At 40.8% G+C, this 23,959-nt stretch overlaps 1 protein-coding gene across 1 annotated transcript in view; it reads right to left on the bottom strand.

Annotated features, from left to right (window-relative positions):
• The window catches only part of NID1 (nidogen 1), a 49,309-nt gene extending 25,605 nt beyond the window's left edge, over positions 1–23,704 (bottom strand). The window contains exons 1-11 of the mRNA XM_074818433.1: positions 23,480–23,704; positions 16,021–16,317; positions 14,551–14,780; positions 13,479–13,906; positions 12,230–12,379; positions 10,667–10,918; positions 9,344–9,544; positions 7,259–7,504; positions 6,156–6,299; positions 4,945–5,073; positions 711–854 (exon numbers count right to left, since the gene is read on the bottom strand). Of these exons, the coding sequence (XP_074674534.1) occupies positions 711–854; positions 4,945–5,073; positions 6,156–6,299; positions 7,259–7,504; positions 9,344–9,544; positions 10,667–10,918; positions 12,230–12,379; positions 13,479–13,906; positions 14,551–14,780; positions 16,021–16,317; positions 23,480–23,704 (2,446 nt within the window). The remainder of the gene's footprint in view (positions 1–710; positions 855–4,944; positions 5,074–6,155; positions 6,300–7,258; positions 7,505–9,343; positions 9,545–10,666; positions 10,919–12,229; positions 12,380–13,478; positions 13,907–14,550; positions 14,781–16,020; positions 16,318–23,479) is intronic.
• Positions 23,705–23,959: the final 255 nt, after the last annotated feature.

Genomic DNA, 23,959 nt, shown 5'->3' with positions numbered 1-23,959 from the left:
GATAACTGTTCCGTCTGATGGACAAAGCAGAGTGTTGAATTAAAGTGCAAACCTGCTGTATTACTTTCAGGCTCCTATTTTAGGATATCCAATTAGGCTTACAGACCTTTGGAAAAATGTCTATACAGAAATGCAAAGGAGAAAGAAAAAAAAAGCATGCATGTATTTTAGGTTCTGTCTCTCAGCAAATCCCTGCGCTCTGCTATTCCAATGGGTAACTATTAAATCGGAGAGTATTTTAGAAATATATGCCCATGTTTCTCAAGGAAAAGACTTAAAACAACAAGAGAAGCAGGATATGGCCAGCAATGTTTCCAACATGTAGCTAGGTAAAGCTGCTCCCCCACTGCACTCCAACTGACATGAAACAGAATATAACTTTTTTTACATAGTCTGAGCATCGTGTGTCACCACCTTAGTAATATAAACCAATGCAGTGCAAACAATTCCAGCAAATGAAGATCTGGTCTGCTAACTTCAACTACTGCAATTTCTGCATTTACTTCATCTTGGACCTTCTGTAGCTCAAACATTGAAGAGTGAATTCAAAAGCAAGGGGAGGAAAGAACAAAAGCTTAAAATGTCTGCCTGAAGCACTTAAACTATGAAATTTCCTACTTTAAATCACAAGTAACTATAGGACATTGCAATGACCAGCCAAGTTGTGCAATAAAGAGTACAAAAACCCCACAAGAAACGGTGCTACAAACCTTCACAGGCACGCCCATCTCCGGAGAAGCCAGGGAGGCATGTGCAGATGTAGGCAGACCCTCCAGTGTACACACACTGAGCACGCTGTGGAATGTCACAATTGTGTGTGCCTGTCTGGCAATGGTTTACGACATATTCAATAGCTGCAGGTTAAATGTACAAGAGAAGAGAGGGAAATTTGAATTTTCCTCCATAAAGTCTGAAGCTCATAATAAGTTTATGGGGAGAGAAGAACAGCTGCAAAAGCATGCAGCAGAAAAAGGAAACAAGAACACTGAGTTTTTTGGTTTGGGGGTTGGGATTTTTTTTTGCCAAGATCTCCCCTTTCACTGGTGTTAAATCTTCTTATTAATGTTTTACAAGGAACTGATTGTCCTCAGCATCTTACAGATATTTGTTACTATAGAACAGGGCAGAAAGGCTACTGCAGTGACAGATCCTAATATCCATGACAGTATTGTTTATAAAAAGCAGTCCTGAATGAAGAAATGTAAGGCATGTCACAGAGGTATTGCACATGCTGTCTAAGTGGCCAGTTCATTGTACTGGGAATTATTAGATATCCCTTTACACTAACCTAGCACTGACCCAGGGCTGTCGTCACTTGGCAACAGATAGGAGCTGTGACTCACTCAATAGGAGAGAAACACATTTGTCAACTATTGGAGAGATTTTTGACCAACTGTGGAAGCTGTGGACCAGTCCTGCAGCTTTTCATAGCTTTCTCGTTGTTGACAGCAGTGACTCCAGAGGCATCGCCCTGCTTTACACACAAATTATTCCAGGTAGTTGCTGGAGCTCTGCCTATGCCTACCTGTTATGTCAGAGAAGAGGAAAGGAAACCATGGTATTCAAAATAGGAAGAGGGAAAATACTACAAAAATTTTGGGTCCAGAAATACATGAGTTTGCAGTGTGTACATCTAGGAACAGACTTCCAGCTGCTGTAGCAGAGCGTCCACTGAGGCTTTATTTACACAGTTCTTACAAGGAGTTGACAGGGGACCAAGATGAGACTCTACAATGCTCCTTTCACCACAGTACACAGATGGAATCTACCACAGTAACGGCAGGGAAATAATAAAAGTTTGCCATCAGAGACAGATCTGAAAACAGTTGTTTTTTCCATTTCTCTGAAGGAGGTGACATCATTACTAGACTATCTGTTCTGTCTGATGAAGTAAGTTTCAGATTACAAAATAATCTATTCAGAACTGCATTATAAATGCATAAGATTTGGATTTGGAGCTTAAAGGGAGTCCTCAAGTCCTCTCATTCCTCAGCCTACAAATGAGAGGATTTATTTACAAGTCTCTTCTAAAGCTATCCAGTGAGTCACACAGATGGTATGAAAAAGCTGTAGTTCCAGAAAGGCTGAGTCAGAGGTGGTATCCCAGAGCAACCTGCAAAAGCACAAAGAGGGTAGCTGTTGCCCCTTCTGGGGTTCAAGTTGTCCATGGGTTATAAAACTCTCCCGCCTGTGGAAAGGGGAACAAGTTTACCATGACATTTATTCTCCATCTGTTGGGAAACTAGAGTTCATCTTCCCTCTCTTCAGTCTTATGGATGCAAAGTTTGTTTTTGATTGAAAGAAGGGATCAAACAGGTCCTTCAAGCTGGGCAAGGAATTACAGAATCACAGAATCATCTAGGTTGGAAAGGACCTTGAAGATGATCTAGTCCAACCGTTAACCTAGCACTGACAGTTCCCAACTATACCATATCCCTCAGCGCTATGTCGACCCAACTCTTAAACACCTCCAGGGATGGGGACTCCACCACCTCCCTGGGCAGCCCATTCCAACGCCTAACAACCCATTCTGTAAAGAAATACTTCCTAATATCCAGTCTAAACCTTCCCTGGTGCAACTTGAGGCCATTACCTCTTGTCCTATTGCTTGTTACTTCGTTAAAGAGACTCATCCCCAGCTCTCTGCAACCTCCTTTCAGGTAGTTGTAGAAGGCGATGAGGTCTCCTCTCAGCCTCCTCTTCTCCAGACTAAACAACCCCAGTTCCCTCAGCCACTCCTCGTACGACATGTGCTCCAGACCCTTCACCAGCTTCGTTGCCCTTCTCTGGACACGCTCGAGTAATTCAATGTCCTTTTTGTAGTGAGGGGCCCAAAACTGAACACAGTAATGGAGGTGCGGCCTCACCAGTGCCGAGTACAGGGGTAAGATCACTTCCCTGTCCCTGCTGGCCACGCTATTTCTGATACAAGCCAGGATGCCATTGGCCTTCTTGGCCACTGGGCACACTGCTGGCTCCTGTTCAGCCGGCTGTCAATCAACACCCCCAGGTCCCTCTCTGACTGGCAGCTCTCCAGCCACTCCTCCCCAAGCCTGTAGCACTGCTGGGGGTTGTTATGGCCCAAGTGCAGCACCCGGCATTTGGCCTTATTGAAACTCCTACAGTTGGCCTTAGCCCATCGCTCCAGCCTGTCCAGATCTCTCTGCAGACCCTCTCTGCCCTCGAGAAGAATAACGCTCACACCCAACTCCCATGTGAAGCTGATGTGTCACACTTAAGAAGTGTGACACATCAGCTTCATGGAAAAGTGGTAGAGTGAAACCAGTGAGGGAAGAATGTTCCCTGTCAGGTCCAAGTGACAAAAGGGCAGTTATGGACATAATGGAAAGAACACAAAGCTGCTCTCCCACAATCTCACCCTATCCCTTTCCAGTGTCCTGGTAGAAGAAGTTGCATTTTCCAACTGTTCTGCAACAAAAGGGTAGACTTAGGGTGCACTGTGAGCAGACATGAATGGCAATTCTTACCGGAGCAGAGAAACAGGGCTTGTGATGGAATGTAATACACAGCATGTAAAGTCACACACTTAAGGGAACTAATGCAACTTTCTGCTGTAAGATGAAGGCTCTTCAGCCTTAGCTGAAGAACAGTCTCAGCTATAATGAGGAAAGACCTGAATGCATTAGCTGATCAAAGGTTAACTAAGCTTCCACCACAAAGTAGTCATGACTGAAGTAAATGTAATCCTCAGCTGTTATCAGTTATTTCCAAAAGAAACGGGAACTGGTCCAACCATACTAGAAGAGTGTGTATAGGTTTTGTCAGTACAGGATTACTGTCAGGTTGCAAAGACAAAAATTCTAACTAAAAAAAAAAAAAATCTAATCTATATCCTATCCTGACAGTTGCAGCTCTAGCAGTAGTCATTATCACTCTTCTATCTCCCATTTGCCATTACCCCTCTTCTATCTGCCATTTGTAGACTTTTTTTGTTTAGCTTTTGATATTTGCAATATAAATGACACCCAAAAGAATCAGGTTAATGTTCGAGGGTAAAGTGCATGGTTTTTCTTTCTATATGGAAAATTAACTTTCAATACATATTCCACACAACCACCTTGCAATTCTGCCAGCTATCAAATGGAATTTCTACAACTTCAGTGAAAAACAGAGCAAACAGGAAAAATATCCCTCCTTAGCACAACCTTTGTCCAGCAAGTAGAGATTAACTTGGGCTCCCTCCAAAAAAAATTTTGAAATTAAATAAAAATAACTAATTCAGTGACAACTACTGAATTTAAAGTTTTAATGGTCCATTAACAAACCAACTAGATTTCCTCCAAATTGCAAAGATTTTAACAGTGAAATAATCTATAGTTATAATGCCCTTTCAGCATGATTTACTATTACTTCAGAATAAGCCTGCAATAGCCAAGACACACTGGTTTAGACCTGTGCATTGCCTTGTTCAAGGGATGAATCTATAACTAAAATCTAATCTGTTAAATCTAATTCTGGATTAGATGTAAGAAAGAAACAAAACCCCACACCCCAAAAAGCCAGAAGTGCAGCACTACAGAAAATGCAGAAAGAGCCCTACCTCACCTTCAAAGTGAGATGCTGTAAAATACCAAAAAATTAATAACTGCTCACTTTAATTTTCATTCCTTTACAAATTTGAATTTTACTTCCATGTGAAATCTACAGCTAAATAATGATAGAGAAAGGACAGAAGCATTCAATAATTATTTCCACTTTTGATTTAGAAACATTCTGAATGGGGAACTTTTGAGAGGAAAACAAAGTATTGTAGACACCTTCTTCGGTTACCTAATGGATTGTAATCACTACCTGCAGTGTGAACTCCTAAATTCAACTCACGTTAGAAGTCAGTGCAGATCCTAGAAACTCTATTTTCTGTCTCTGAGAGGAATCACAGCCTGAAAGCCAGTGGACAGTGCTTTTAAGAAATGTGAAACTCACCAACACAAGTACGCCCATCTTCTGCAAACTCATATCCTTCAACACACTCACAGCGGTAGGTTCCTGGCTGGTTATTGCAGACTGCATTGCTGCCACACAGTCCCGGTTGCTCTGAACATTCATCAACATCTAGAATATTATAAGGATTACAGTTATTACAAAGATGCATTTAATACTGATGTCAGAAAAACAGAAACTGTGCAACTGTTGAATAATAGCAGGCTTGTGTATTTAAATCACATATTGGATAGACCATACCTCTTAAGAGACGTTAGGAACCTGAAAATAAGTTTTCAGGTAACTGTGTACTCATCTAATCTGCAGCAAAAAAACCCAGAAGAGGTTCTATAATAGAATAATGAGGGGAAGGGACAGGGAATCAGAGAGGAAGGAAGAGCCACTGAGAAAGAGAATGCAGCCTACAAGGTGATCAGAAGCAGTGATGACTACTGGGGGAACATGAACTTTAGGAAAATCTTTCCCTTTCATTATCCATATACATCTCTAATCCACAGCTGCTCAACTCACAGCACCAGAGGACTAGAAGGGACAGTGTGATGCTGTTGTTTTCATTTGCGAGTTGATTTAAGGGTTGGAGTGGGGGGAGGGTTCTGTTTTGGGGTTTTCATTAAAAAAAAAAAAAACCACAATTCAGTTAACTAATAGGGATGGAGGCATATTTCATTAATATACACTTTCACCTCTTGAAAACAAGTACTTGTGCTTTATTATAAAACAAAACCCAAATACATTAAGAAAACAGAGCTGGACAGAGCTGGGAAATAAGTCTTCTTGAACAGAAGGGGTTTTCAAAGCAGATCCTGAAAAAGATTATTTCAGTGGGTTCCACATATCTGTGCTCTGTACACACATGCACATGCCATTCCTCATCTCCCTGAAAAACTTTTAACCTAATTGACTCATTTTAATCAGAACTTGCATCACAGTAAATTTCTCACAGCTAAGTTCCCACAGGTTTTATGAAAAGATGAACTGGGTAGGAAAGATGCTTTGCAAGCTAGCAAAACATACCCACATTTGGCCCTTCAAGACAGTCAAACTTGTTTACTTTGATTATTGAAATACATCAGCTACCCCAGCATCCCTGTCTCAGGACAGTTCATTTTGCTGGAATGGCTAGTCATGAGGGCTAATACATTCCAAGCAAAACAAATTCTAGCTGTCATTCTGTAACAAAAGTTTTCTGATACCATAACAAACGTTCCCATCTCCACGGAAGCCAATCGAACATTCACAGAAGAAACGATTTCCAGTTCCTGCACGACATATCGCATTGGTGTCACAGTTATGGGTACCAGTGTAGCAAGGATTCCGGTTAATATCAGCAGAACCATCTGACAAGAGAGAAGATATTTAGCCATGATGACTCTATCCAAGTAATAACACTCAGATAAGGCCCAGAAGGAGATTGCTTGTGGTGCACATCAAACAAGGAAAGAATACTTTTTGCACCACAAAGAAGGGGACTTGCAGGTGACATGCAGGACGTGAATCTCAGACATGAAAATAGCACCTCTATTCCTTATTACTTGTGCAAAGGACTGCTGAGTTAAAAAATAGAGAAGCCACAACAACCTCTCTAATGAGCAAGACTGACAAAGATAATGCATCTTCCAGTCACTGACACTACACCCAAAATGTGATTCTTAACAGCTTGGTTTGTTCATTTTATTTAGTAGAACTTCATCTTTGTAACAAACAAAAGCAAGCAGTCTTTTCTTGTACTCATCTAGTGTGCAATTTCAAATTGCTCCATTGTTTTTTTTCTGGTTTTAGTGCAAACAGACAAACTAGGGACAGCTCATCCAAGAAAATACACTTCATAGGCTGCCTACCTTCCAAAGAGAAAATGCCATGTTTCAAGATAAATTATAGAAACTAGCTGTTTCTATAATAATAATAATAGCTGGTTTTTATTTCTATAATAACAGTAGTGGTTTCTATAATAATGAAAAAAATATTAATAGAGGAACTATAAATTAGGTAAAGATAAATGGTATACTCCATGTATCTGAGTAGCAATAGATTCAAGGTGGTATATGTTGAAAGTATTTCAAGGAAATAGACACAAACTTCATGAATTTCAAGAGGATATAATCTCTTCCCCAAGTGAAAATACAAACTTTCAACAGTCCCATTTCTCCTAATTGATGGACTCGGACTTCTACTGACTAATGCAATAAATTAATATGACTCTTTAATTTAACACAACTAAGGCAGGCTTATAAAATAGAGAAGCCTGCTCTTAATTACTCACAAAAGAGAAAAAGAAAGATGTTCAATTCACACATACCACTGATTGGGCCGATGGAATTACTCATAGCATATCGCAGAATCTGCTCATCTCGGTTATACAGGACAAACACACTGTCCACTGAGAGCTGCTGAGTAGCAGAAGCAGCATAGTGAGAGTCATCATGAAGGCATTCATCAAATGAGATGGTCTGTCGCCACTGATAGACGCCCGTGTACGTGGAAGCAACCCCATCCCTTTCAGGCTCTGTCACTGTGTACTCCCTCGTGGACGATGAAGTGATGACTGCAACATGGCAAACACGCACACTGATCAGAACAGAGAGCAAAAATATTTTGCCCGGTGCTATCGGTAGACTTGGGATACAGCCTGAGTAGTGTACACAGAAATTTCAAAGGCAAGAAGCTATGAAAGTAGATGCATTTCCATGCAAAGGAATAGGTACTTGACAAGGCTTACTGTGTTCTCAGATATCACAGCCTTGAGGAATGAGTCATATAATTTATCTTGACATATTTTAAAAATTTAACTTTACTTTGTGGGTTACCTGGTAAAGAAAGGAAAATTCAACTCAAGAAACTTGGGTTTCTTTAGATGAAATTACAAAACGGATCTATGAGCTAAGAAGCACAAAAGCTACCTCACCAGCACCAATAGTTCATTGGCTTTGGCTTAGTCTATTGGCCTTGGATTTTGACAGAGTCCTGAGGAAGATGCATGTCAGAGATCTTGTATGCTTCACAACAGCCTTCTATATTGTGAAAAATTGTGACCAAAACTCTTCAAAGCAGATCTGGGCTTGCGGACCTTCCTACCAACAGAAAGCTCCTCAGAACTCCACTATTCTTCATTTGGACACCAGAACACACGTTTATCTATCCACTTGCAACAGTTAGCAAAAGCCAGATTTCTGCTTGGTAACGGTCTATCAGATGTGCCATAGGACAGCAGAAGAATAGCAATTTGAGTAGTGGTAAATCATATCCAGCCGGAAGAATGCCTCCTTCCAGCCCCTGACTTTTCCTCCATGGGGACAGCATTTCTGCCAAGGCAGCAGGTGTTCTACAGAGCACACACTGCCCAAACAACTCTTCCAGAAGTCTGAAGCTGTTCAGCACAAAGCAGAAGCTTCCTGCTGTCTCCAGCTCCTCCTCCTCACAGACCATTATGACAGACAAAGCAGCAAGAGGGGTTCATCACTGTCTAACAAAGCTAGACATTAGCAGATATAAGGCAGTGATGATGCAACTAGACCATATTCAGCTACCTCCAGCAATCAAAGTGCACCCTTGGAGCGAAGTGTACTCTCTCCAGTATTCGTGCGCACCACAGGCTGCTTCCTCTTTATTGCTCTTTGACATTGGGCTGGCTGGCCAGCAGCAACACTCCAACCTTGCTTTGTCTTTGCTGTATTGAAACACCCATAATTTCAACCAGGAAGAAGAAAGCAAAAGAAGGGAGATTCCCCTGTAAATACTGAAATGAAGAATGGCTCTTTTACTAAATCTCAGAGTATGAGATAAGGAAGAGAGAGAAAGAACCAGAAGTACTAAAGAGCAATGGAGGACACTGATAAGGGAATTAAGAGGCTCCTAATTATCTGGTGACTTTTTCAAATCCAGCTCAAACAACACTGACAAATGACTGTTACTAACACAAGGCACAGTCATTGCAATGCAGTTTACATGACACATACTGGTAAATAACTGGTTTGCACAGTCTCATCAGACAAGACTAAAGCCCACTTGATGACATCATTACCACAAAAAGGTATACACCAGTACAGCTCCTACTGAAGACCTGTGGACCCTACAAAAATCTTTGGAACTCATACAACTGCCATCAACAGTGTAAAATAAAGCCAATGAAAAGGGAAATTGAGAGTGTTTTGCAAACATCAGTTCAGAGAAAGTTAAACTCACATTTTTTTCAATCAAAAGATTAGAAATATTTGCATTGTCCCACTCAAAATCCACCTTCTTTTGGGACCTGTTCCTAAGAGGCAAAAAAAGGGTCCTAAGTACACTCTCTAAGAAGGGAATAAAACAATGTTTTTCAGACTGTCTTACTCTCTGCTCTAAGAAATGTGCACTTTCTTATCATTTCACTCTTAGGGAACCTTACCAGAACTAGAAGTGTGATAGAGTTCAGTGTACGGTTCTATGTGGACTGATGAGCCAGATGGGATCTCAGGTATTCTGCCCTCCATTTCTGTGCTGATGGTAAGGTGACCATGCTCATCAATTCCACTGAATTTCTGCTTTATAACCAGCTTCTCATTGTTGCCAAGAAAAGTTACTTCGGTTTGCCGTGTAAACTCGCCACCTAAAGAAACAGCATTAGTTAAACCACTTAATAGCAGCTTCTGAATCCTTCCATTCAAAGTATTGCTTCTAGGAGATAAAATACAAATTACTATTTTCTGCAGCATAATTGCTTATGTTTTGGGTTTCTACAAGAATAACTTTCAGAGGTATACCGATAATATCCTTGGATAATGCAAGGAAACGATCTTTTCTTAAGCCCTGAACATGCTAAATTGCAAGTAAGCCCGAAGGATTGGGTTTTTTAAAATTAACAAAAAAAGTTCCAACAAAGCTAATACTAGTAGGCCTTATCCTACCAGTTAAAATGGCAAAGGAGCTGTACGTTCTAGGGAAAACCTCCATTAGGAATACAGTGAGTTAAAAAAAAATTTAAAATCCAGAACATCTGTTTCCAAATCAAAACCAAGTGAAATGTATGTTGTAAATTCCAGAACAAACTTCAAACACACTAAATCCAAGAAAACCCCAAAACAAAGAGTTATGTTCAACTAAATGCACAGTACAGAGCCTGTAAAGGATAAAATTTTAAAAAGAAACACATGTTCTCCTAGAACAGATTGGATCTACAGCTTCAATTCATGTGCACAACCAACCAGATTTGGCCTCAAACTCTTACGAAAAGTTGCAGTTGTGAACTGGGGTTTCCCACAAAATAAATTAACAGAATCATTTGCATCTCATGCAGGAATTGCTTCTGTTAAGAATTTCACACCTTCATGAGGTCAGGTTTTCATTTCTCTTTTGCTCCATTGCTACAATCGGGCAATTAACATGTTGGACCTCTTGTAGATGTAAGGGCAGGTTTTTTCAGTAGCTCTGTACACACTAGTACCAAAAATCAGATCCTTTTTAATAATCTTTTTCTTGCACAGGAACTGGCCACACCATTCTTCTTTCTAACAGACTTACGTGCTTATTCACTAACGGTGAATTAAAAAGCCCAATATCTATATATTGTAAACAAGAAAAATGATGAGAACTTTGATTATAAAGCAATCCATTTGCAGCTCAGAATAAACATGTTTTCATCCTATATTGCTTCTAAATACACATTTATCTTCTCTCAAGGCAGAGGAAAGCATAGCACAGTTTTTGAACATTATTTTAATGTAGAAGTTACCAGTAACACTGAATCCATTTTTATATCCTTGCTGTTCCACAGCAAACATCCATCCTATGATACCTCCAATAGAGGCAAGAGGCAGTAAAGAATACCCCAAAGTCTCTGGGATTGTGCTGATAGCAGTGTAGGCACGCCCTTGGTTCATCACAACATAGGAATGGAGATCAGTGTTCTCAAACATAACTGGAACAGGGTTATTTCCTACAAAGATTCTTCCTTTGACCTTCCCGTTGACTCTCTGAGGAGAACCTGGCAAATCAATACAATGTATCAGAACAAAACGACAGTTCTCACATAATCTTCAAGGAATGTGTTCAGAGCATTCACTATGTTCAAAGATATTAGTGTTGAAATAAACGGCAAACAAATTCTCACAGAATTCAACAGGAAACTGCCTACAAACAGTGTGTTCATTTGCTTACCTACATACATACATGCGTGTGTGTGTGTTGTCATTATATAGATGACTAAGTGGCCAAAATTGCTTAAGAGGTGCCCTTTGTCCTAATTAACAATTTTGTCTACAAGGATAACTCCATAAACATAGACTAAGCGGTTACAGTCTCTCTGACAGTAAGTGGCATAAAGAACCTTCCTTTGAAGATCACACTTCACATCAATATCTACTGAATGTAAATTTGTTCATTCCCTATTAGAGGGCCAACACTATTAGGTGTTAGAATAATCGACCTATTATTCTAGCCTATTCTATTTCTTGACTCAAAACTATTGACCATTTTAAGACTGTGTTTTACTATAGCTACTGTATATAGACTGTGTTTTACTGTAGCTACTTTGGATTGCTAGTTTTCTTCTGTATATAATCCCCAACACGCAAATTCAAATTCCATTATCATCAGATTCTTCTTTTCTTTCTCTGCAAAATTCAATTTTATGAACTGAAAGCTAAGTAGTAGGTTTTGCTTTCCTGCCTCATAAAACACAGTCTGCAGTCAGCTATTTTAGTTGTTGAAATGCATCTATACTCTGAGACAAGTCACTATGAGGATTACGAGTGTATACATAAGAAATTCCTTTATGGATTTTACACAGGAACAAAGTTTAAATGGGTATCTAACAAAAATCTGCCAGATTAGCCCTTCAGTAAAGAAGCTTAAGGGTCAGACAAAGAGGAGCCATGCTCTTTAGTTTGATGATCAAAGTTAAATTGTTCATCTCATTTGAGCTGTCCATTTCTAGAGTGGGGACCAAATCAAATTACAACATGTTGGAACTTCACGACTGATTCCGGCAATAAACACTGGATGTTATGCTATCTAATAAATTATGTCAGTTATGTAAGAGTTTATTTTTTCTAGAAAGTCAAGTTAAAATGCATAATGCATATAATTGACTACCTAAAATAATTTGTTCCGTTCAAAAAACCCCACACCATTTAGAAAGTATAGCTCACTTCTTAAAATACCTTTCAATACATCTCAGTGTATAGTCTTTCAAGAAGTACTTAACCACATCTTTTTTAGTACTGAAAACAGGTCATCTCATTCAAGAATGCCATGCGCAACTACTGCATATGTACCTAATTTTCAAAAAAGTTACCTTCTGCTACACATTGTCTGCCATTTCCTTTGTAACCAGCAATACAACTGCAACAAAATCCATTGGGATAATCTTTGCAAATAGCATGAACAGAGCACTGGTGGCGGTTGTTAGCACAGGTCTGTTGGATGTCTGTGTGGTAGCGAAACACTGTAGAAAATAAGACCAGAGACTTATACTTCATGTAGTTACAACAGTATTCACATATCCCTGGTTTAGTTTAAAAATGTCTCTAGACTAACTTCTCTTTAAGGAAAACAAAGAATTGCAATTGATTTTTGCTAACCTTGCACTATGTAAGTAACAGTCTACTATTTTGCAGAAAACATCAGGGCTTCAGATGTTAGGAAACTTTAATTCTGTTGACTTCAGCAAGTCTGTGTTAATACAGATCGGTTAAGCTGTCTTGGCAAAACTAAATACACAATAATTTTAACCTGTCCTTGTTTCCAAACCAAAGCAAAAAGAAGCCTTTTCAACCTCAGAACAAAACCCATCAGTATGATACCCAGGGCCATGTACCAACTGATGCACCCTGTAATCCTAATTGGTTTACCCTTTTATTTTATGGAGATAGCAATTCTCACCTCTGCTTCAAGAAACAATATCTGGGCAGTCAGTCACACTGTTTTGAGTTTTCTACAAATGCTTTCTCAGAAGTTAAGAGTCGCTAATCCCACCCTTGTAAAACTTAAGGCCATGAAACCCTAGCCAAAAACTTTTACAACAGTTATGATTACCAACCTTTGTTAAATCATCTGTATTCAGTAACACATCTCTGAAAGGAAATAAGCTAGGTTTCAGTAGAACCGATCATAAAGTCCTTACCAGGTACAGCCACTTAATGCAGCTATTAAACTTAAGATCATACCTTTAACAACAGTCCTGGGCAAAAGAGAAGGGGAGATCTGTTTCCACTAAGAATGCACCAGCCTTAGAAATACAATTATCCCCATAGGAAGCTTTCCTTAGGAGAGATTCAGGTTCCACAGACACACTGTAAATGTGCTCTCCTGTGAGCGTGACCAGGGCACAAGTTTACTAGACTGGTGAGATCTGAATCTGAGGTGACATCCAAGTTAACTGCTTCAATGAATAACACAAACTTATTGAATGTGTGCAGACTGTCAGATATGAAGGCAGTGAGAAGGAAACAGATTATTCCTTTAGTAGTTCAATTTTTTGCGTGCGTCTGTCTTTTTGCAGCCTATCCATCTCAGAAGTACTCAAACTGTACAAAAGACCTTACCTATACCAGTTTCATCAAATTCTTCCACATCTATGACTTGGGGTTGCTGTGGGGGAAACTGCTGAACATGGAACTGGCGAGGTGGAGCTTTTGCTGTTGGTAAATCTTGATGACTGTAAAAAGACTCAGTTGAAGGTGTTCCTGTTACATCTTGGAATGAAGTCAGAAAGTCTTTTGCAGCTAGCTGAGGAACACTATACGTAACGTGGTGTTGATCCTCTTCTGTGCTGTCTGTACTACTGGTGACGTACTGCTGTCTTATTTCAGTGGAGCCATAGTCTGACATGAATGGTTTTGAAGTCATCTCCTGGTCTTGTTCATTGGACTCCAGGCTCTCCAAAATATTGCTGATCTTGGCAGGCACAATACTGTCAGATGAGCTACCAATTTCAAACACCCAGACACCTTGTTTCCCAGCATTGCTGCTTCTATCAAAGAGAAGCATATGACAAATCAAAACGATCAAGCACAAGTTGTGTGATATTTCTAGCCTACACAAAATGTTATCTTTCATTGAGAAATGTCAGGACAAAACTGATGAATTATCTTATCTACATACTTATCTACCAGTACAGTTTATTCAGCTATAAAACACCCCTCACAGTTTGGATAGCACTTTTTCTCCACACCCAGAGCTCTCTTGAGAATTTCTAGCCTTCTTGTCTCCAAAGTGATGGGAACAGACGGATATATTTGGGCCACAAAGATATTTCTAACACTTACCAAAACCTTCTAACTCATTCCCTTTCCTTCTTATTCACTTTTTCTTTCAAAAAAAGACTGCCCAGGATAGACCATAAACAGTTGAAGTCTTAAGTGGTCCTATATTTAGAAGGGCTAAGTATACAGCAGTTCCTACCAGTGACAATGGAACTATGTATGGACTTTTGACAAATTAGACCAAAGACCTCCTATTCCTCAAGAGGGTGGATATTTATCAGTAGCAGACTGTGATTTCTCATGCAATGGCTAATGGGATCTTATTAGTTCTCATTGACTCATTCTGCAATTAAGAAAAACATGGAACTTCTTGATGTTTTCTTGAGGAGTTTAAACAAACAAAAAAGCATACTTGTGCAGGTTTCTGATGCTTTTTTCATCATTAGCAATGACATTGTAGGATCCTGGCTTTTCCCAAAAGTAGTAGTTTGTAGAGGCTTGACTAAAGCCAACCATAGCGGGAATCTTTTCATCACCGTTCTTGGAGTATGTACTATAGAACTGCAAACTATCTTCTGGATAAAGGAAAATAGCATAGGAACTGGAGTCAGAAGAGGCTAAAACAGCCTGGAATGTGTTTCTCTGTGGAAAAAATTTAACATCCATTTAATCATGGAAAAATAGTCAAGATAGACAACAGAATAACATTTTTTTAAACTCAAAGTCAGAATTTCCATCACACATAATGCATCATGTACTTCCTAGGAGAAATCAATATTATGCAAGCTTATGTTTCACTAAGGCAGTTTCAGCTTTAGCATGCATAAACATCAAAAAGAAAGCATTATCAAAGGTAAGTTAAATCTGTTAGGAAATAGCCAGAGAGGCTGCCTAAAACATAACAGTTCTAAGTTCTGTAATGTGCATAGGATGCTATATCATTTCCTTTAAAAAAAAAAAAAAAAAAAAAAAAAAGAGTGATGTGCTAGACTAAATAGAAAAATTCTGTAAACAGATTATTTAAGGAAGAGTTTCATGTTGCAGCAAGTGTCTTTTCCTGTAGGAACACTCCTACATACTGTAGGAATCATCAATACAGCACCTCAGACATCAGCTGCTTGTTGCTACCAGCGTGCAGAATCATTACTGTGAACACAATGGTTGTGTCACGTTAGGTACAAGAAATTAATCTTTGACAAAATAAGATTTGTTAAGTTGTGGTAATGTTCTCAACTTTATACATTGTGAGCAGGCTCATCAGCTGGGATAATTATGGTGCATAAAGTTATATATCTTTGCAGGATAGTACCTAACATGGTTTAAAAAGGGAAAATGGTTTGCAAGTAATACAAAAAAATAACCTAATAACCTCTAATTGCTTCTTCATTCAATACTAGCTACAAAGCATAAACTTTTTGTGAATGCAATGTAATCTGTCCAAAAGGAATTCACAATCTGAAGTTCCTGTTAGTCCATATACCTATCAGATTTTAGATAGTTTGATGCCAAAATGACTTAAGAGTCTGTTGAAAAACGTAAACAAACTGGATTATATTTCACAGATGGAGGACAGGATATCCTACTGTTTCAGTTATTACCACATCAGACTGAACAATCAAAGTAAGAGTTGTCAGGGAACACAAAGAAATCAGCTACGCAGCTTCAAGCATTTTCTTCTGAATGAGTAAAATACTGTAAAATAAAAATCAAGTAAAATTTCTGGAAACTTCTATTTTTCTACAACCTTTTCAACAATAAAATACGTTCTTAACTCGATTCATTTAAACACAAAGGAATTCAAGCCTTCAAACCAACAGGTTATGGTGTTACACTTCAGCTGAAGATGTGCCCAACATGTCTTAAAGCTCTGACTAACATTCACCTTTTCTTCCAAATCACGATCTCCTGGTGCCTGGTAAGGAGCCACAAGCTTCCAGGTAACAATGACAACACTGCTGGGATCAAAAGTAGTCTCAGGAAATCCTCTTTTTATATAGTCTGATGCAAGTTGCAAGACATCTGAGGATGAATCTTCTCTGTAATACACATTTCCATGTCCATCTGTTGTGTCCAGGTCAGCCATAAAAGGAGCAATAGCCCCAAAACTAACTGGGAATTGACCAAGGTATTTTTCTTCACTTGAAGGTTCATTCACTGCAATAATCCCATTAGTGGCAACCTAATAAAAAGGTGGAAATTATAAGATAGATACTGTTCATATGGCTGTCTCCCACACCCATGTGCTCTAGACCATAATAGTTTCATTGCATTTCCAAAAGAAATTGAGTCAAAAGTCAGCCTTGTATTTGTAAAATAACTGATTTTTTTCAAGTGTTTGTTTTGTATCCCATATCAGGAGTCCTGGGATTTCAGCTGCGCAAAACCAGAGGTCTACTTTATGGATAAATCAACCTTTTTTCCCCTAGATAAAGATTTTGGCTATTTCAATCTTAGACACTTATTGCCTCTTCTAATAAAGATAAACATAACCACCACATTTCACAAGTTTCCAGGTCTTTCTCAGACCAAGACCCAGCACAACCCCTCTGTGAGTCTCCCAAGAGTTGTGCATAGAGCCTCCCAGATGACCAAAACCTTTCAGCTGTTACTCCTCTGAAGAGCAGTTTTAGAACAGCATGACTGGGGATGGTAAGTATGAAGCAAGTATTTGCAACAGTTACTTTTTCAGTTAACCAGCATGTTAGATTCTTACCTGGTGTAAAGCAGAGCGGACTCTGTATCAAAGTCATAGCATGCCCCCTGGCAATCTGGACTTCTGCCGTGAAGGCAGAGGAGGAGGATGCTTCATCTAGACAGTTTAGAAAGCTGCCCATGCCTAAGAAAGTCTGATGTCAATGGTAAAAAAAAATAAAAGGGGGCAGGGAGGAGAAACTGAAGAGCCCTGTCTTGTCTCACACACACACACACACACACACAAGTCATGACACAACAGGCTATGTCGTTCTCATGAAAACCTGGTTAGGGAGTCAGGATGCAAATGGGTCAGCTGAGCTTTCACTCCCAGTACAGCACTGCCTCAGAAGCTCATAGAACTTCTGAGCAAAGAACTGATCTACACATAGATGTCCACCCAAAAAACTGCTCCACACTTAAATACTGTAATAGCTTGGATGAAAGACTTCTGGGAAGATGTACAGATTTCTCTTTGCCTGGCCAGGACTGCTCCAATTTTCATTTCACTTCACCTCAACCATCCTCCTAGGAACTTCTCTGCTACTGTACAAGCCTGACTGCAACAAGCTGCTGCTCACTCTTAAGATATGCTGTGAGCACAGCTCCTGTACCAGAGGCTACAGTGGCTAGGAGACAGAATTTCTGTAGCAGATACAGGCCACCCTGTAAATTCCCTTATAGCTAAGTACCCTGATACTGTCCTATGGAAAAATGGCTCTATTACTTGAAAAAAAACCAAACCAAAACAAAACAAACAAACAAAAACCAAAAAAAGCATTAACATATATAAGTAAAACTCTTGGTCTGAAAATGCATACATACTGGCCCACAGAGATTTAACTGGTCAGTGAGATGATGACTTGCAGCCAACCACCTCTAACTAAAAACGAAATAAATACACACATACAGGTAGATGCTAGAACATGTCCAAGTGTGACAGCCAAATTCCCTTTGGCAAACCAGAGCTAACCCTCACACACAGAGAAGCATCAAGCAAGACTACAGGCATCAGGACTTGAGGCAGTGCATAAACTGCTCACACACAGCTTTTTGTCCTGGGCCCTTCTTCCAGATGTGTACGGCATGATATGAAGCAGCCAAGTATTGGTTTTTCCAAGTATTTGGTCTGACTACCTGATAAGAGGACACATCTGACTACCTGCAGGCAGCCAGGCACTCACCATTCTAGAGCTGCTGCAGCACACGCAGATGACTCAGAAAGGGACAGGGGTCCCAAAACTGGCACCACAAGCTATGAAACTAAAACTGCAGTCTCCCACAGATTCATCTCACTCATAGGGATTCTTGCAAGTCCAAGAAGAACATAGTGCTGCTGGATGTTTTCACACGGTCAGGATGCTCACAACAGTACACAATCTTCAGGAATGCTTGGAAGAGGGTCACAATGGCCACCGTGACTCAGACTGCAAGGCCACCAGTAGCCTGTCCCCAGCTGTACCTGCTAGCTTATGGATTCAGCAGAACAAGAGAAGGACACGCACGTACTCCTCCGACTGGCCTCTGACCACATTCAGCTCAAGGGATTCCCTGAGGTTTGACTGTTTATTCATCTTCAGTGGATTTCCTTCATGTATTTGTTAAGTCTTCCCTTTAACACCTATAAACTTTATGCATCCACAAAATCCTTTAGAAAGGAATTCCACAGATCTGTGACTCATACCCTGAGGTCTCTCCTACTTTGTTTGTTTTCAGTCTGGGTCCTGGCTTCATTTGATGGCCTCTAGTTTTTGAATTGAAACAGAGTCAAATCCTACCCAGTTTCTCCCCCTATTTAATTTCTCCTCCAGAATGAAGACCCCCAGCCTATTCATGCATTCGCTATGTAAGAGCTGTTCCCTGTCTCTGATCATTCTCATTGTCTCCAAAGTTTTCTTCCCCTTTTCTACTGTATTACATTTGGAAACAAGGAGGTCTGGGCTACATATATTCTTCAAAACACAGAGAAACTGTGGTCTGTGCGACTGTCAGGGATGTTGGCTACATATATCTTGGCAACATCTTTTAAAATCTGGACCACCATTGCTACTGCAACATATAGCAAATCAGAAGAAGTGTAGTACAGGAACTCCTGCTACAAATCACCCCTTCATATACAGCACACACCTGTATCTTGAACCCTCCTTTGGCTACCCAGGGGGTCAGAGCATGCCCCCTGCCACAGGCAGGTCAGTCAGTTTGGCATATAACTGGATAATGGTTAGCACGAGCAATTAGCTAAATTTAGCAAATAGTTCACATAGTATATCAGAATTTACTTTAAAAATGGTTTGACATATGCTGACTGTATTGTCTGCAGATGTATAATTTCACTAGCTGCTACAGTGAAAAATACGAAAAGAGTTAAGATCGTGTAAAAAATGGGAAGTTGGCTTTATGCATGAGCAGTATATCTAATAGGCAGTATATAATCTTCACAAGCATGGTGGGAACACAGGTCATGTTAGAAAGGGGGAGGAGAAGCTGAATATCATGATAATTTTTCCTCTAATCATTTGTGACTTAACAGTCGCCACAGATCCTAAGGTGAACTATGAATTTCAGGAATACAGAACTAAGACAACGGCATGGATTACCCCAGTCTAGACCCTGCAGTCACAGGCAGACATGCAACAGAGATCTAGTCCAGAAAGGTTCCCAGAACTTCTACAACATCTATACACTGGAAAATGCCTTGTATCCCTGTAAAGCAAAGCTAAAACCCTAAAAATTAAAAGCCACCAATTATACTATGCCACTGGAAGACAGTAGGTAAGATGGTGCATGTTACAGTCTGCTTGCTAAGACATTTTAACAAGGAGATGCAGTCCACCTTTAAAGTAATACATTCAGAGTAAATTAAAAGTTTTTCCCTTCATTCTTCTTGCTTACACTTTTTGTACACAAGCACCCCTACTCCTACTCTAAATCCTCCTGTGAGAGATGACTGGTGTTTGAAGTATTTTAAACAAATTCCATGCTCTTCATCAGATCTGGTGTGTGCAGACTTTGCGGCTGCATGGTCCCCCATTTATGGCAGAGATTAAAATAACATTAAGAGAAAATACAATCAGGACTAGTTAATACTACAGAACAAAGTAGAGACCAGAAGAAATGACCTAACATTTGGCCTTCCTCTTTTCACCTATAAGGGGCATGCTTCTGACTGTTCATTTCTTATCTTTCTAAAAACTTAAATGCAACAAGTAATTTTATCAAGGATATGCAAAAATGCCAACTCCATTTTCATTTGTTCATGGTTTATAAATGAAACAGTTCAGTTTCAAATGTTAAGGGAATGTTTGGATGCAAGTACTCAATCACCCAGAAAACATTTGCAAGCCATTAAATGAAATTAAATACACAAACTGCTCACTCTGCAAAGAGATTTTGAATGTAGAGAAAGAACATTCACCATTACTGAGAAAAATGCTTTCCATTTTCAGATTTAACAATACATTCATATTGAAAAAGATGGTGAAGGGTATGATTTAACTCTACCCTGTTCCTTTTAAAGACACACAGATAGGTTGAAGTGTGAACTCCAAAACAAAGAGAAGTAATTCAGGGTAAGTACTGGGTTTCATTAAAGTATCATTCCTGTCAAAAGGGAAAGGGAAAAAAAAGGCCTCAGGTGGGCGTTGTCTAAAGACCAGCTGTATGGTACATCTTCCCTTTTAGGGTATAATAGTATTTAACTTGACAGGAACTAACACAGATGTATTTTTAGCATGTTAAACTTCTGGATTACACACATACTTAACATACATTCATGGCCTGTAGCAGAACAAATCACACACACTGTATTATAAGTCCACCCTGAAAAACCAAATGAGGAGGAAATACAAAGTAATGAAGTACTTCTATCGAAAGAAAAAGTGTATCTGTGTGTGCCTAACAAACACTGAAGTTTCAAACAAACAAGGTATTTTTCCCTGTTCAGTGACTAGACATTTTGAGGACTTTAATATTTCTGAAATAAGACAGTTAAGAAAAATTTAATTTATTCATATAATGAAGTGCCAGTTGATGTAAAGCAGCAAAACTTTCTAATAGAAGCATGACCAACTATTAATTTAGGAAGTTAATAAAATTAACAATTAAAAAATTGACCCAAGCTTGCCTTAAAGGAGTCTGATTCTTTCCTAAAAGGAAGTAATCCCTAATTCTTTAACTTTTCCACATCAGTAAGCCCTAGTGTAAACTGAAAAAGCCTTAATAAAAGTGTGCTATTAAAACAAACAGATCAGTATGGGTTAGTGATAGGATTCAACGCTATAAATCTTGCACAGGTAAACACTATATTGAAGATTACAGTATGTGAAAGTCTGTTTCCACTTATAGTAAATAAAAGTTCTCTCTCTGCCTATGAAAAGAAAAGAAGTTTTGTTGCCAGGGACTTTATGACAAGTTGATACTAAACAATCGTTCCTCAGAACTCCTTGCCTTTTTATGCATGTGTAGAGCTAACTCAAACTCAGATTCTCAACTATTAGAAAAGATAGAGAACCCACATAAATTTTCAACTGATTGAAAGCAAAACTTGCAAAAATCAAGCACTCAAAAATTAAGATAAGCTTAAGATAAGTTTATTCTGATGAACCATACAGATCCAGGAATTTCTTTATGTATCATAATGTATTTCTACCAATACCACGTTAATTGTATCAGCTTGATAATATTTACTATCAACTAGCAATACTTTGGTAAATTCTGCTTACTGAATAACATCATAGAGCTTAATAAGCACTCACTGCCAATATACAATAAACCTGTGTACTGTGAAGCTGCATTTATGACTGCTCAATACATTTCCTTAACAGGTATACTTCTCCTTTTCCTACCCCCCTACAGTTTGTACGGTGCTTCTGTTTTGCAATACTTGTGACAGATTAAATGCATGATAAAAGCCTCTGCATATTATGTAGATTGGTACTGAAATACCATTCGTATTCAGACTTTGCCTATATTAAAATCGCCCAACCTTAGTACTGAGTAATCATGCTGAAAGGGCCCTAAAAGTGATTCTGGAATAGCCTCTACATGGGTATACTTTCAGATAAAAAAACCAGCTAGGACCACTCCTGGTTTATGGCACGGGCAGGTAACAAGATCATTAAACTAAAGAAACCTAATGTTGTTAACCAATTTACTGCTCTTTGAAAACTCTGTCCCCTTTCTGTCACTTACTTGGCATGTTACTTCTTGTCTTTACTTCTCAGTGACTGGATACACAGCCCACTATCTTTCAAGAATATGTCTGTGCTTCAAAAAGTGTATTTGTTACTTGGGTTGGCTAATGAGTGACCAAACTTAGAGTGTGGAAGACAAGACAATGAACTAAGGGTCAAACTGAAGTCTGAACTCCACTTAATGCTTGTGAATTACTTCGTCTTTACTGCCAGTCTCAGTTAACAACACCCATTTTCCACACAGGAATAACCTGAATCCCTCAAAATTTTGGATTTTGGATGTGATTTCAGGTTTTATCTAGGTAGAGGCAGTATGGACAATGAAAAAGAGCACAACTTAAGTGGCAGCATTAATAAAATTCATTGTAATGCAAGCATGTTAAATCTTCAGAGAATACCCATAAAACAGACTCAAGCACATGGGAACTACATCAAATTTTGAATGACTGTGGCCACATGGAAGTCTAGTTTCTCAAGTGTCTCCATGTAGATTAGTCCCCAGAGTTGCATCTTAGACCCATGGTGCTAAAGCACATCTGGCAAGAAGGTGGGGTTTAACTTGATCAGATTAACACACTAAACACACTGGGCCTTCCCTACTAAGACCTTTCTAAATATGCTCATTAGCATCTTCCACTGCCAACCTAGATGAGGCTTCAGAGAAAAGAGGCAATGATAAAACAGCCCATACTCTTGCAGCGTTCTGGAGACATGCTGCCATTTGAAACTTTTTTTTCTGGCTACATTTGAACAGCCCGGCTCCAGAAAATCTGTTTTCAATCCCACCTTCATGTACTAAACGTCCTCCATTAGCTATAAACACGCACACACAGCTCTGGGATGGGGATTCTGCTGTGAGGCACGCACACATGGCTGAGCCCAAAGCCTTCAATTGCTCTGGATGTGGATTTCCTTGCCCAAGAGACCCTTGAGCAACGAACAGATGAGAGCCCCCAAGACATTAAGGGGCAGAAAGCACTCTCGGTGCTAAGAGGCGCAAGTCCTGGACGTGCCCGGCTGCTGGTTGGACACTCACAGTTTCACCGCGATGAGGATGTTTCCGAGCTGGCCGCACAGCCTATGTGCGGGAGCACAGAAAACGCCTGGGGATGGCGTTCGCTCCGGGGAAGCGATTACATTCTCCCCACCCGCCTGTCGCCTCACCTCCCAGTGCGGCCTCTGTGCACCGCAAAGAACCAGCCCCAGCCGCAGCGCCAGCACGGGATTAACGCTGCCCCGGCCCGGCTGAACGCAGCTAGAAGAACCAAGCGATTGGGACCGACCTCTGCCCGCGGCGCTCACACAACCGACGTGACCCCAAGCAGCACCCCGCGCACCATCCCAGAGCCGGGCAGCACCGCGGCGAGAGCCAGGGAACCCCCCGGGGAGCTCCCGAGCGCCCTCCCGGCCCTCCGGCGGCCGGAGCGGGGCCCCTCGCCCCCCCGGCCCCACACTCACGTAGAGGGAGCGGACGGCGGCGCCGTAGAATCGTAGCGCGGTGCTCAGCTCCAACGCCGCCGAGCGCGCATCGTCCGCGGGCTCCAGCACGGCGTCTCCGCGCCCCTCGCCGTGCGGCAGCAGCAGCGGCAGCCGCTGGGCGGGCAGGGCCAGGGCGGGCAGCGCCAGGGCCGGCAGAGCCAGGGCCAGCAGCGCCCAGCGCAGGCAGCTCGGCGCGACGCGCATCCCGACGGCTCCGGGCCAGGCGCCGCCGTCCCGCCGCTATAAGCGCGGGCAGCGGGGGGGAGCGGGGGGGCGGCCGGGCCGGGCGGCGGGCGGGGGCGCGGCGCCGCCGCCAATGGCTGCGCGGGGGGCGAGGGCGCGGGAGGGAGCCGGCGCCCCCCGGGGCGCGATCCCACAGCCGGGAGGGGAAGGGGGGTCACTGCCGGCTCGGGGCTTCGCCCGCCGCTCCTGAGGCTGCGACAGCGGAGCGGCGGTAGC

Source organism: Strix aluco, chromosome 3 (assembly GCF_031877795.1).
Source record: "Strix aluco isolate bStrAlu1 chromosome 3, bStrAlu1.hap1, whole genome shotgun sequence".
NCBI classification, from domain to species: Eukaryota; Metazoa; Chordata; class Aves; order Strigiformes; family Strigidae; genus Strix; species Strix aluco.
Note: the sequence above shows the minus strand (reverse complement) of the source record. Positions and strands in the feature narration are given on the sequence as shown.